The sequence below is a fragment of the Electrophorus electricus genome, chromosome 17, assembly GCF_041902795.1.
Source record: "Electrophorus electricus isolate QZ-2024a chromosome 17, ASM4190279v1, whole genome shotgun sequence".
NCBI classification, from domain to species: Eukaryota; Metazoa; Chordata; class Actinopteri; order Gymnotiformes; family Gymnotidae; genus Electrophorus; species Electrophorus electricus.
This window is the reverse complement of record NC_137513.1, coordinates 4,470,234-4,485,000: the sequence shown is the minus strand read 5'-3', so window position 1 is coordinate 4,485,000 and position 14,767 is coordinate 4,470,234. Positions and strand designations below refer to the sequence as shown.

Below are 14,767 nucleotides of genomic sequence, written 5' to 3'. Positions count from 1 at the left end.
AAAAGATGTTTTTTTTCCCCTCCTTTCTTCTTTTTGTTCTAGTTTCCATGGATCCTTTCAGCATTGCTGTCAGAGCAAGAGTAAGCTTTGTCTTGCGCTCTTACGAGGGCGATGACGTGGCTCTCCGGGAGACCTTTAACACGGTCGTTACACATGAGCACAATGGCAAAACACTCGGCGGCAGCCCCGTGAAGCTTCCCGGCACACGCCGCCCTACGCGCCTCGCTGGCTGAGGCGCGGCCGCGCGTGAACACGGAGAGCAGGTAGATGTGGAAGGAGCAGGAGGGAGAAGTAAAACAGATTAAATATTTAAAAGAAATGTGTTTTCCCCTCTTCTCCCCGGGCCTTGCATGCACAGGTAGAGGCATACTTTGGTAGAACTGTTATTTATTTATTTATTTATTTTCTGGGCTGTTTTTGGAGCCAATTACACTGGTGTCAAATTTTGTTCCATCACAGAGGACCAGCCTTGCGCATCTGGAACAACAAAACAGTTCATCGTAAATGTTAATTTGCACAGTGTACATGGTGGAGGAGCATCGTACGTCTGCTCTCGCTACAGTCCGTCAACATCCAGAGCTGAACTTCAGCCTCCTCTCTGGATAATCTTCAAATCCAGTCATAACAAGGGCAGGCAGCCTGGCTCTGTGCCTCTTCTGAAGCACACCAGTTGGACCACAGCGCTTCAGAGCTTTCACACACACACACACACAAAACTTGGAAAAAACTTCTTGCCGCTCATTAGTGCAGCTGAAGCCAAAGAAAAATAACACTGACTTTGGACAGCAGAAATCTCAAATGGTCACCGCTGACTGAAGGGTGACAAAGGCCAGACAACTTCGCTGCGCTCGATTTCACGAAAGCCCTTCACCACTAAACACAACCACCACTGTCCTCAAATAAGCCCACAGCCTTCAAAGACCCTCCCCCATGGTCCCTGCTTGAGAGAGCATGAGCTACACAGCAGGACAGCAGCACATAGCCCACTTCTCTCTCTGGCTACTTAACTGAGCTCATGCCATGTCCACCGCATTGCAGTATACTCGGTCCGGCCCAGATTTCCACGTAAAAAAAGATGGATGCCTGTTGACACCGGTCGCACCGGTTTAATGGAGGTCCAGCAGAGGGAGACCAGTTGCTCAGGGAGCTGAACTGCAAAATTCCCACCTCAACCCCATCCTCCTCTGCCCTGTCTCAGCCCCGGCACAGGCTCAGCCCCGGCACAGGCTCAGCCCCGGCACAGGCTCAGCCCCGGCACAGGCTCAGCCCCGGCACAGGCTCAGCCCCGGCACAGGCTCAGCCCCGGCACAGGCTCAGCCCCGACACAGGCTCAGCCCCGACACAGGCTCAGCCCCGACACAGGCTCAGCCCCGACACAGGCTCAGCCCCGACACAGGCTCAGCCCCGACACAGGCTCAGCCCAGCTCACTGCTTCCTCAGGATGCACTGCCCATGTCACCCCCAAATCTGTCACCTACCACAGAGCTCCAAATCCCACTATGCCAGACTGTCAGACTCAATTGCATTTAAACTTATGTGCAGAAAAGCCACATCTAACTGTAATAGGATTTTTGGAGGGGCGGGGGGGGGCAAATCCGACTAGTACGAATGGCTTTGTAAGGTACACAAACGGCCCAATCAGAAGCGGGGATTCCTTCACACCTCACGTATCCTGCACACCTCGTTAACGTAAATATGACAACATGGAGCCCCTCTCACTCAAAAACCTCAAAGTGAAAAAGGAACGAGAAGACGCAGGGTGATGAATGACTTCCGCGAGGCGGCTTGTGTCACACGTTGAAGCACAGAGTGCTCGTGACATCACCATTTTATTTCCATTACAGGAGACCGATGACACGTCAGTCAAGATGCACGTGCCCGTCATGCAATGACAACTCGAAACATTTGGTATATGGAGCAATCAAGAGAAATCGCAACACCGAAAATCTTTTCTGTCATGCGGCTCACGACAACTCCATGTTCATTCTCCCTGCATACAGTGGTAAGACAGGCAAAATAAAAGAAAGTGCCTGACAATGTGTGAATACATCAACATTAATATCAACATTAACATCAACATTAACATCAACATTAATATGACGCTGGCCTGGTGTGGTCCTCCTTTAAATGTTGTAGCATCGGTGGTGAAGAAGGCCCAGGAAACACCATTTCCTTTAGTGGAAATACTCTTTTATTGAACTAACATATCAGGAAAAGACTGACAGGGTAAGATGGGGAAAGATTAACTAGTAGATAAATATTATACATATGACAGATGCACGCCGCTAAAGGACATTGCACTTTTTGGGGTGCATTAATAGGTTTACTGTCTTAATAACCTGGAATACTTGCGACGGGTTTACGAGTGTGCCATCCCTGTTAGCTGCTTGGACCTAATGGAACCCTGGCAAGCACATGCTCCACCAAGCACGCAAACACGGCCAATGCACTGAACAGCCAGAAAGCCATCACTTTGAACGGCCACGGTCCTGCACCCAGTGTGAACAGCGTCTTTGTTCGGGTGTCTAAAGCGATATCCAACATCCACTCTGCAGATCCAGTGAGCTAAACCATGCGAAGACAGCGAGTTGATCCCAGATATCATCGAAGCTTGGGAGTAGGTACGAGTCAGGCTTTGTAACAGTGTCGAGCCGGCAATAGTCCACACAAAAAAATGCCAGCCGTTATCCTTTTACTTTGCCAGAACCAACAGCGCTGCCCATGAGCTGATCGACAGTTCGATGATTCCGCTTTCTCAGCCAATGGAAGCCGGTGGGGAGGAAGTCAATTCATTGCAGCAGTGCCAGTGTTGATACTGTGCTGCTCTAAGCAGGTCCATGTACAGTCTCTATGATGTCGCTATAATGGCACATCAGCTACCAGAGCCACTGCTTCTGTGCTTCTGTTAGGCCCAACCTCCTGAGACGTCACAGTTCTCTTTAATTGCCATTGCTGCCCTGCGTGCTTTCTGCTTTCTCAAATGTTGACGCTAACAAGAGTTTGTGTGTGCTGCCCATAGCCCTCAGTAATCCACCATCCAGCACTGTTGCTATGGGTTCATCTGGCACTCGAGACTTATACCTTCGACTTATCTGGTATCTTCGACCTAGCCCCGCCACTGGAGATCCACTAACCATCTCTAGCTCTCCAGAGCTGCCAGTTTCCCCCACAGAAAATGAAGGCCACAATGCCAAGGACCCCTGAGTCTCTAACTGTGCTCTGTCATGGATAGCTTCACTTGTCTCCTCTCTAAGCCCCGCTTTTCCTTCTTAAGGATGACCATGGCCCCAGCCGCGGAGCCAAACGGAGTACACGCGCATCCTGTATAGGTGTAAGCCAGAACTCATGCACTTGGCTCAAACTCTCCCACCACGACTGAGACCCGCTTCCTGCCTCTCACGTCGACTTGGCTGCCAGTGATGGATTTGAGCCACTGTGGCTTCCCAGCTATCAGGTGCGCCATTCTTGGTGTGAACAAACACGCTTCGTCGTAGCGGCAACACGGATTGACAGAGTCAATGAGCTGTTTCCCATCCCGAACCAAAGTCCGTGGTGGTAGCCAATCTTCCTAGCTGTGGCGTCTCCCCCAGGCTCTCGACTCCACCTGGAGCAGTGCTGCCTCTGCCTACACCTCCACCCACCAGTCACTCCACCACCACTCTTCCCCTTCAAGTTCCTTTGCTGCAAAGCACTTTGTTGTCTGTCCTCTCTGTCTTGGAGGCTGGCCAGGCTGGCAGGTTGTTTGTGCCTCCTCAGCTCCTCATGCAGCAGTGCACACAGGAAGTGTTGCAGTATAAACTCCTCCTGTGTAGCCTTCTCGAATGTCAGGTATGTCTACCAAACCATCGTACTCGGTTCTGAGGTCTTCCTCGACATCTTCCCCGACCAGCCGCCTGGACCTCGGCTGGAGGGACACATCTCGCAGGAGTAACCCATCTTCTGGGTTACTACTCCTTCACGGCACACCTTTGAGTTTGTTGAGCCGAAGCTCAATTTTTCCAGCTCAGCAACAGCAGTATCCCATTTCTGACACCAACGTAACACTAGCGGTGAAGATGGACTAGGAAACGTTGTTTCTTCCAATGGAAGAATTGGAAGTATATATTTCCAAAGTATACATACTTGTGATACTCTTCCAAGTATTTAAGAATACCTTTTACACATTAAATAATACCTAAATAAACGTTTTCAGAGAGGCATGCAGCGTTCTGGCAGCACTCGAGGTGCTCCGCTCCTTCTCTTCACTGGCCTACTCCAGAGAATCCAGTGGCAGATAACACAGTATACAAGTTTTGTATTGTTTATAGGGATAATTTGGGCTGATCGTGATAAACAGACACACTATCCATTTGAATAGATGGAGGAAGTCTTCCTTTGGCTTTATCAAAGGAAAAGGTCTCTCACTGCATACAGTGACAAGACAAATACCAAAACATTTAAAGATTTATAATGCTTTTGATGTTTCCCATCATTTCTTTCACAGTTCAACAGCCAATGCTGTATAAACTAAAACAAAACAACCCTCCATGTTTTATCATAGATCTGCATTAATATGCACTACAACATATTCAATACAATACTGTTTAACTGAGATTCATAAAGTTGTTTTATTGTTCTGCATTTCCTATTCCATTATTTTTATCATTATGTGACTCTTGAGAAGAAGCTGCACATGAACACTTACTGAACTGAGTACTGAACTGGCCTGGCCTGTGCCACCGGCTGAATATGTAGCCTGCTGGTACGAGGTACACAGAGGTAAAGTCAAGGATCAGTGAGGCACTCTGTCTCACTGGTCTCATTTTGAGTGCACAGAATATTTCTGACTCTGAAATGTGAACATACCTTTTCAAAAACAGAGACTAATTATAGAGTACTCTGGAGTAGAGACAAGGGAAAAAATCCCCAAAGAACAACTGCTCAAGGACGATGCAAAAACAACACAGAAGAACCTGTTTCCCCCTCATCCACCCCCCCAACCCCACCTCCAAGTTACACACACTGTGCCTCTTTCGTATTGTTTAAAAAGATACATTGCCCTGACAGAGCTTATTGAGTGCAATGTTCCAACAGCAGTTTACGTCTGTGATTGGCTGTCAGAAGGATACATTGCAGGCAGCAGCGATCAATACAATTATCCTGACAAATATTAAACTAGCACAGATCACCTTTGAAATGGCAATGCTTGACCCCTACTAGCACAAGTAAGGACAAAGGTTAAAAAAAAGGATCATTCTTCTTTATTAAACTTCACTGGAAGATGGTACACCCACCCTCTATCTTCATTTTGACCCCAGGCTCTGATATTCAAAGGCTCTGTATATCAGTCCTGTTTTCGCCACGGCTATATCACAGCTGCAGCTGTGGTGAAACCAATCACCCAAGGGCTCCATCCTACAAAACCATCTGACCCAACTTCACTTGGTTATCCATCCTGAATACTCATGCTAACTGGATAACTGTCTGGGTGTAGCTCCAGGGCCTGCTCTCACCAGCCCCTTGCTTCCATTGCTCCGACCAGCACTCACAACCTCAGACAGCAGGGTCAGTGATCAGTACACACTGCCAAGCACTGGGAGAGTTACAAAAAAAACCCCAAAAACTAACTAACTCATTATAGAGTCAACTACACCCACGGGAATTCCAGCTAGCGGATCTGTGTGTTCCAATGCCACATATCAATTAAACAGTGAAATTGAGCCAACCACAGCATCCAAGTGCCCCTAACTGGCAACAACTGCAATTAGCATGTAATGCCCATTTTTGCTTTGCTGTGGTACTGAATACCATTGTACGTGTCGAGGCGTACTGGATGGTTACACTGTTGTTGACCGCTGCACCCCTGCGCCTGCAGTACCTGGCAAATCCTCCAACTTCACCTCAGCACGTGAGTGATCCGGGCGCCGAGCAGCTGGCCACCAACGAGACGAGACGTGAACAGCGTGGGCTGACAAACGCAATCAACGTGACCGTCACCACTCCGCGCAGCTTCGTTAAAGTCCTATATGGTGCTGGTGTACCGCGCAGTCAGGACGCCACATGCTTCACAGCCAAGTCCTTCCCGTGAAACAGACGGCAGGCGAGGAGCGGCTCGTTTTAGAGAAGGGTGCATGAGTTAGGCGCCAACGAGGATGAAAGAGAAACGCATTCTAATGGTACGTGGCTTGTTATTACCGCAAAATTCGTAAACTTTTCTGTAAAGGAAAAGAAAACAATCAAGTCCACGGGCATGTTTCGTTTTGAGCATGCGTAACCAAAAACATCTAATAAAATAGTGTACATATTTACATTGACTGGACTAGGTACATTTTAGGCCAATTCGTTCTAGAAAATAACAGGTCCTTGCTCACTTTAACTCAACGCTCATTTTTCCCCCAAATAATATTTGTTACGCACAACGATTCAGTAGAAACAGAAGCATTTAACGCATCGATAATGTAATTAACAGTGTTTCCCAACTCTATGGTTGCGCGGTTCGACACTCACTTTCATATCAGCTTTCCTAATTTCTGTCATGAAAATGTAAAAAAAACAAACAAAAAAACAAACCCTAACAAAAGCAACTGGTAACCGGGGAACCTCTGGGGCGGCTCTGCTGCACGTGGCCGTATGGTGCCGGAGCAGATCATTCTTTTTCAGCTCGACATCTGCTCCTCCATAGACCTCTGCCTGCACAGTTAATATGTCCTTCCTAAGGGGTAATTAACAGCCATTGAGTCGCCCCCGATCGGAGTAAAGTGCTGCTATTCTGGGTGAGATTTATCAGGGCTAAATCCTCTGCCTTTCACTACTCAAAGGCACGTTGCTTCCTGGAATCATATTTTTTTTATAAAGATGTGTAAATGGCTGCTAAAACACTGCAGCCGGTGTTATCACGGAAACCAGCATTCACACTTTAAACTTACACTTTAAGCTCACACTGCAAGTGCACACTGCAAGCTCAGAGCGGCGCTGAGGGCAACGACAATGCTCGAGCCTTCCAAAGATAGTTTACTTTCCCGGTCCTCTGGAATATCTTTGAAACCACAATTTATGTTTTAAGAAAAGTAATGGGTTCATTGTGATTAATGCTAAAACGTTATGGCCACATTTGTCTTACTTTACCGTCTCGGGACCATCTATTTGCCGCAGAGCGTGCGTGTCATCCTCCCGCGACAACAGTGTAAAGGTAAATAACGAGTGGGCTGATTCCTGCCGACGGCAACCCGCTCGAACACCCTAGATTTGCATGATTCATCTTTATTACTGCGGTGTCTGGGCCTCTTAGGGACCTGACACCAGCCTCACAACTCACACGCTCAGTTCATTAGCAGCAGCTTCAGCAGACTCACAGTTCACCCTCCTGGTATGTCGTTCACAGCGCCGACATCCCCGTGGCCTTCCCGAAGGCTCGTTTCACCACCTGACGGATGTTCATGAGGACGCGGCGCGACGTGAAGACCTGCGGTCACTGTACAATAACTGCACGTGTGTGTCATTAGAAAACATAGCGTCACTCAATGTCCCCAAGACAGGAACCTCAAAGACAAACAGACAGAAACATCTTTGAGCTGTACAACTTTGTAAAAGCCTCAGGGGAAGATGTGCAGGCAGCAGAGTTCTGCTTGTGATTGAATAATTGGCATTAACCAACATGCATTTGGTTAGTCTGCATCTCATGACTCGTTCTGAGCCCTGTAGGGCACATCTTGTTACCAATATTAAAACATTCTGCTAGTTCTGGCCCTAGAAGAACAAAGGCCCAATATGATGGGAATACCCTAAAAAACAAATGCAGTATGTGTCAGGCAGGCCATCAGTCAGGCCTTTATGGGAAATGAGAGAGTTTATGGGAAATGCTAAGTGTGATGGGAGTAAAATTAGACTACAGGCTAAGATAACCTCCAACACACACATACGCACACACGCATGCTATTTAAATGTTTTTCTTTTTTTTTAAACAAAAGAAAACCTCATTATCTTTCCGAATAAATATGCAAAAACAGGCAAGAAAACAAGAAAAGGCTCAGCATTTCCAATTCTTCTGAAAAACGAACACAATAAAGATGAATTCAATATTTGCATCCTTGTCCGCCTCCACCACGCCGGCTAAATAAATCCAGCCGTATCTGTGCGAGGACGGTAGTAGACGCGCTCATGTGGAGAGGAGGAGGAGTCTGGTTCTGCAAGCCAAACATGTTCCCCAGGTGATTACCCGCTGCCTCCCTTAGTGCACCAAGCTCTTCCCCAGATGAAGTGGCTCCTAGATGGGTCCTGGCAGTCCAAACAGTGAGAAGAAAGCCAGAGCTGTCGGAGGCCTAATCACCGCAGAAAACTCGGGACCCTGCATACGCTGCACCTGCCAGGGCCAATTAGCCAGGTGTACACAGCCCGCCGATCCCGTATGAGGAGGAGGTGGGGAATCCGACCGTGCTAAAGGTTTGCTCTGCTTTGACTGCCTGGCCAATATGATACAGTGTGCACGGACAGGCCATAACAAGACGCCAATCCTGCCGGGGGGGAAGGTGTGGTGTGCCCCGGCAGGGAGAAACGGCCACTCGGGGATTATTAAAAGCACCGCCGTGATGCAGGCGGCGTCACGCGTGACGCATCGTGGTCCAACAGCTGATGCCGATGGCCCCTTCCACTTTGATCTCGTTCCCCAGCTCACAGACGATCCACTGAAGCGCCCTTGTGGAGGGCAGATCAGTGTGAGTGATTGGTTGGGTGTGAGGGAGAGGTGAAGTCGAGGCGCTCGGCGCATTATAAATCAAAGATATCAGAGCCAGCCGAGCAGAGCGCAGAGGCTCCCCATCTTTTCATTCTTTACGGCCCACGGCGAGCCCCAGACCCCTCGCAAAAAAGGCCTGCCAGACTTATGAGCAGTATGGATTACCAGCCCAAGTCAAACGTAGACGGCCAGGAACGCAGTGTGATGCGCGGCACCCGTAGGTGCGGGAGATTGGCCCTTTGATTTGCAATGAATATCCTGCCTGCATGTGCTCGCCTCTCTCGTCCCGGCTGTCTAATCTCCATTTGAGTGTCATTACGAGGCCGGGCGAGTCCGAGTGCACCAACGACAGGGTCATTGCGGCCACCGTGCGCCGGCCCCGCACACGCCGAGCCGTCGCGGAACGAGCTGTCGGCTCGGCTTGGCGTGACACGCGACGAGGCTTTGAGCACTTTGATCTGCCAGAGGAGCCAAATGAGGGCACCTGTCAGAGCGCATAAGCTAAGACTGTCCAGGAGCTCGGGAGCGCCCCAGATGTTTACCGCCTCACGCGGGCTCTCAAACAAAACGAGGAGGAAGACAAGAAATGGCTCTAAAGGAGCAGTCATGATCAGAGGGGAACGACACTCTGGCTAACAGCGACAGGGACAAACGGTCATCGTGGCTAGTGGGAGGCAGGAATGAAGCGTGGCTATGGCAGAGAGCTCCGGCAGCTCGACGGCACCCGGAAACCAGCAGTGCCTGAGCCACGGCTGCACTTTCCGGGGTAGCAAGCGCAACACTCACGGTTAAATGAGTTAACTAGAAAAGAGGCACTGGGAGTATACATGCATTGAATGGCCTTTGATTAGCCCACAGGAGCGCACGTCAATTATCCCACAAAACAAAGGGTGAATATTTTCAATCTCTTTACATTGTGACATGAACCGGAGAAGAGTTCATTTTTAAATGAGCCCTATCCATTGCATGTAGTTTTTTCTCTTTTTGTGCTCCTGCAGAAGCCACAGCATAGTGCTGATGACTCAGTATCCCACAGAGCATACAGGTTTCCTCCAGCAGCAGAGGATCGCGCGGGTGTGATGCCCAGCTTGAAGCCTCCTTCATCAGGGCTCCAAAAATCTTTTGAAGACAATTTGGAATCAACGTTGACGTTTTTACCTCGTCTGTTTATGCCCCTGGACATTGTACATAAATCATCAATATTTATAATTTACAAGAGAAAATAATTTTTCTCCTTAATCCTATCAAAAACTGTCAGAATAACTTCTGTAATGTACCCAAAATTATCATAGCATGTTTTACATCCCAATCAAGTCCTGACGGACCAAGATATATCATGCCATATATTAATCCATGTCTGAATATTTTGTTTGACTGGAAAAATGTAACAGAAAACAAATGAATTAGAATGTCTATTTGATATTGCCTTTAAACCAACCTGCGCAGAATGAGAGCAGCCGTCTACACAATGACATCTGGGGCAAAATCAAACTGGGAAGTCATTTCACTTGAAAAATGTTGAAAATGTACATATTCACATGTATGTGTCCTTAACTCTATAGCTAATAATTTCTTAATCATTTAGTTTGTATCTTATTGGATATGCTGCTGAGTTTACAATTAATTCAAAGGTCTAATAACATCTCATTTCAAAACAAAATTTAATTTGCAGATTATCAGACAGCACTGTCCTTGATTACTAGATCTGAGATTTCCCCTTGTCCTGAACCATCATAAATCATAATTATTAATGTCAGGGTAACTCAATTAACAAAGACAATGCAGGTTTATTTAAGGAGAGTTCCGATACATACAGTGTGCCCACATGACTGCCTTTAACCAGTTCAGGAGAAAGAGGTGAAATTGAATTGTAAGCTGTGATGTTAAACTGTGATTTAAGGTACTGAGGTTGCTAAGTTATGGAGGGGGCAGAAGAGGAACATAAAACAGCCCTGCACCTTGAGTGCCCGGTCATAGCTAGACATAAAGAACAACCATAAAAACACACACACCTGCACACAAACACACACACACACATACAATCACACACAAGCAGACACATGCTTTCTCTGTACTGTGTTAAATACTGTTAGAGACAAAAGGTCTATTTTATAAGTAAATGGAAAGCAGCCAAATATAGTAAAAATCTGTGTTTTCTCTCCAATTCAGTTAGGATGCCTTTGTGTGTGTGTGCGTGTGTGCGTTTGTGCGTGTGTGTGTGTGTGTGTGTGTGTGTGTGTGTGCATGCATATTTGCGTGCCACATGAGACAATAACATCCTGAATAATTGGAGGAGAACACAGACTATGGCATATCCAGGTCAAGAGCACATGGAGACTAGACTGGAAAGAAAAAAAAAACATATAGGACCTTTTAAAATGTGTTTTATAATTAGATCTTCTGCATCACCAGGGCTTTGTCTTCCGCCAGCAAGCATCCAGTCCAACTGCAGCAACATGTTCAATCAGACAAACAGAATCTCTCTCTCTTTCTCTCCCTCGTCTCTCAGCACGTTTTCCTCCCTAATGCATTCTCTTGATGCCTGACAGAATAATTGATCATCTAAGTCAAGACATCTGCACGGATCACCCGCGTGGGAACTCCGAATGGTTTTAAGCAGGCTGGGTATTTTATTATGCACAATATCAGGCAAACATAGGGGACTTTTTTTATGGAAGAAGTGATGAGAATATTGAAAGCGTTTGCGATTAGGTGGGATGTGTACGGCAGACTGCATGTCGCAGTGTGCCAGTGTGGCAGCGTGGCCGCCCTGTGGAGGAGGCGGCGGGCTGCATTTCTCCCGGCGGTGTGTACCCTGCGTTCTACACCCTCCCAGCCAACCATCCATCGGGGCTGCAGACGCGACGGTAAGGCCCGCATGTTTGGGGGAGGCCATCTGCCTCGTTTATCCGTCCGAGCCTTAATCGCGGTGAGGCGAGCGGGTGTGGAGCGCCCCGGAGTCTGCCCCGGGGGCCGCTCCCCGCACTTCCCCACCCTTTCAGCCTGGATTAGCCCCTATTCTGCAAAAAATGGTAGAAGGGCACTGATTAATTGGTGGTGGCATGAAATAAGTCTACGGGCCTGGGCCTGACAGAGCAGCTGGGGCGTGGGCGGGCGGTCCAGCCCAGGGCTGTGGGTAATGGAGTCATGCAGCAGCGCTTGACCTCTGTGGGGGGCTCCCCTCAGCAGGCTCGGCTGGCGTCGACGGCTGGGTCTGACCAGCAGCGGCAGGGGGCGATATGTCAGCCTCCTCTGACACTCCCATAATCACAGCGGGCACCCCGGAGACCCCTTCGCAGGAGCAGCCGAGCTGTGGACTTACTCAGCCCACCGTGCTGCTGTCAGAGAGAACAGCAGTCACAGACAGCCAGCTCTCTCTCAATTGGCCTCGGCCAGCGCAGTCTGCTCTCGCGCGCACACACATGCATCTCACGCTGCGCCACCCTCGCCAATGTGTCCATCATGCCTGGATATTTGGGTCTAAGAAAATGAGCCCATTGACCTTTCACTGAGCCTCCAGCAGAGAGACACTGTTATTCACAGTGTCATCCATTTGAGTTAGGCAGGTCCTGCTTTTAGCTGTCTCTCAGTGTGTTCTGAGGATTGATGGAACTGTGCATTAGTTAGAGTGCTTTTCAAGGTAAGAACGAGGCAGAGTGCTGTACTGAAGCCATTGTCCACTGCAGCGAAGGTGACTGATCAGAGAAATGTACTATTAATGGGTTAGCCTGATACTTTTGACTTAACTTACACATAGCGATGTCACGACTGTAGGTCACCTTAAGGTGGTTTAGTCACTGTAGCAGTGTAGCCTGTTCACCGAACGCCTTCTGCTCCTGACTACATCAATTTTGCACTGAAAAAAGATGTAATCTGTTACGTGATTGCATATTCTCTCTTTTAAACACAATTCAATGCAATGTTTTGCCCAGTGAGCATAATTATGTGCTTCCATTTAAAATTAAGTACCGTTAAAATATGATAAACATTAATCGTCAAAAATTTACGTTAATTCTTCTCCGGTTTTTTTTTTTTGGTTTTTTTGTAGCTTTCTAAACTACACGCGTCTACCGTCCTACTGAAACATTTACACCGGGGACCAAAAAGGTAGCTATAACACGGACACTTGTGGTTGCTTCATAACTAATAAGCATAAATATCTCGAGTCAATTAAATAAAAGCAGAGACGCGCAGAGAGGCAGCACAATAATTGTGAACAGTCGCGCGGTTCTTCAGAAAGCAAATGGACCTGGACTACGCACTGACTTTCTTTCGACGTCATCTTGGACTGTGCTCTCATATTCCAGTATCCACAGAAGTAGCTGAACAGGGTTGTGCGCAAGATAAAGGCTATTTAAACTGCCATTACCTTGGTAATGTTGGAAAAGAAACGTCACTATCTAAAAACTGTATTTGCAAAGTTTATATGTAGAGGTTCTTCACGTTGTCTATATGCGTTGTCACCACAAGGATAATTTTACGTGATTTTATAGTCCAGGTTCAGTTTTGAACGCAATCTGTGAAAGACTTGGAACTATTGACTGAAGATCACTCAAATAATGTATTTTATAACAGGTCGTGTAAATTATGTAAAATAACCATTACTTCAGACATTTCTTTAAACGTAAGATAGAAGTTACGTTTCTATTTGTTTATCTATTTAAATATGTTGCCAAAGTGACTGCAAACTTTTGGGGCTAATTACTGTACAAGTAGGAAGACAATAGATGGAACGTTCACTCCTGGGAACTTTGACATTCACTTGTATGAGAACAAAGCAAAAGATATCAACACTGACTCATCAAATACAATGTAGAAATAACAGCGCCGCAGCAACGTGATTTGTTAATTTTTTCGCCCTGCGAGGTCTCTCGTGTGTTGTGCGATTTATCAAATTTTCACCGATTACTCAGTTTTGCGCAGGGGTCCATCTGTTGTAAGCCACTATGTGTGAGCAGAGACCATTTTTCTGTTACATCTTGTAACGGTGTCAGCCTGTAAATACCCTCTTACTGTTCCTGACATACTAAGAAGGCATAGGCTAATAGAGAGAAACGATTGGTCACTGTCGCTGAAACAGTGTTGCGTCTGCTTTGCAGGAGCTACATGCACCCTACTCCTGACAGGATGGACAGCAGGAAACGCGTGTGTTCCGAAATACCATAATTTTAAAGAATTAATATCTTACCTTGCCCCCGTGCGATAACCACAACCGCAAATACAGTCAGCACCAGAACGACCATGTTTGGTCTGTAATATATTGCCGTGTTCATGCTTTCGGCAGTGGGTTCCTTTTACAGAATAATGTCCTTGTGTTAAAACACTTTCCTAACAAACATAAGCGAGGCGCCAACGCTCCGAAAACCACTTGCAGTAGGATCTCCGACGCACGCGCTCCCGCGCGAGGGATACTTCTGCTCAGGTTTGTAATTGTAATCGGAGAAGAAGCGGAGAACGGGGCACCTCGGCGCTCACTAAGCCAACTGCTCGCTTGGAGTGCCGTCAGCACCTCCAAGGCTGAGCACTGCCGTTTCAGTACCACGGACAGCTCCTAGCGTCAGCGACTGGAACAACTTCAGCTTCGTGGAAACTTTGTACCGTACATAATCTAATAGTGCCCTCGTCTAAATGGCGTAAGTATCACAATACATGTGTTCAGATCTCAACTACTGCTGGAGGGGAGCGTAAAAAGATATGTTGGCTGTTTGCACATTCAGTCTCCTGCTGGTTTTAACACCGAACCATCAATTGCAGGGTAGTCTATATCATTTGCATAGATATAATGATAAAAATGGACGGCGCATACCAAGTTACACGTTGTGAAGCAGTTTAGGTACAAATAAAGCCTGAATATGTTCACTAGAACTAACGCCACCGTCAATGGGCCTAGCGTGTGTTGATCAGACTGGAACCAGATAACATTTTTGTGGGGTTTTCTTTCCAACTCTCGTTCTAGAGGGGTAATTTTGGCTAATAATACATTCTAATCATGCGAGTGCACACTGTCGTGTCTACGGAGATATTCCTAAACGAACAAAAGACAAGTAGAGAAAACTT

At 47.2% G+C, this 14,767-nt stretch overlaps 1 protein-coding gene across 5 annotated transcripts in view; it reads right to left on the bottom strand.

Moving 5' to 3' along the window:
- Positions 1–14,267, bottom strand: part of sez6b (seizure related 6 homolog b) — a 121,130-nt gene extending 106,863 nt beyond the window's left edge. For 4 of the 5 annotated variants that reach the window (XM_035534287.2, XM_081700035.1, XM_035534288.2 and 1 more), the window contains exon 1: positions 13,899–14,267. In XM_035534287.2, the coding sequence (XP_035390180.1) occupies positions 13,899–13,983 (85 nt within the window). In that variant the 5' untranslated portion in view covers positions 13,984–14,267. Of the gene's footprint in view, positions 1–12,461; positions 12,483–13,898 lie in introns of those variants that run through there. The other variant, XM_081700037.1, reaches the window with a different exon arrangement.
- Between the last annotated feature and the right edge of the window lie 500 nt (positions 14,268–14,767).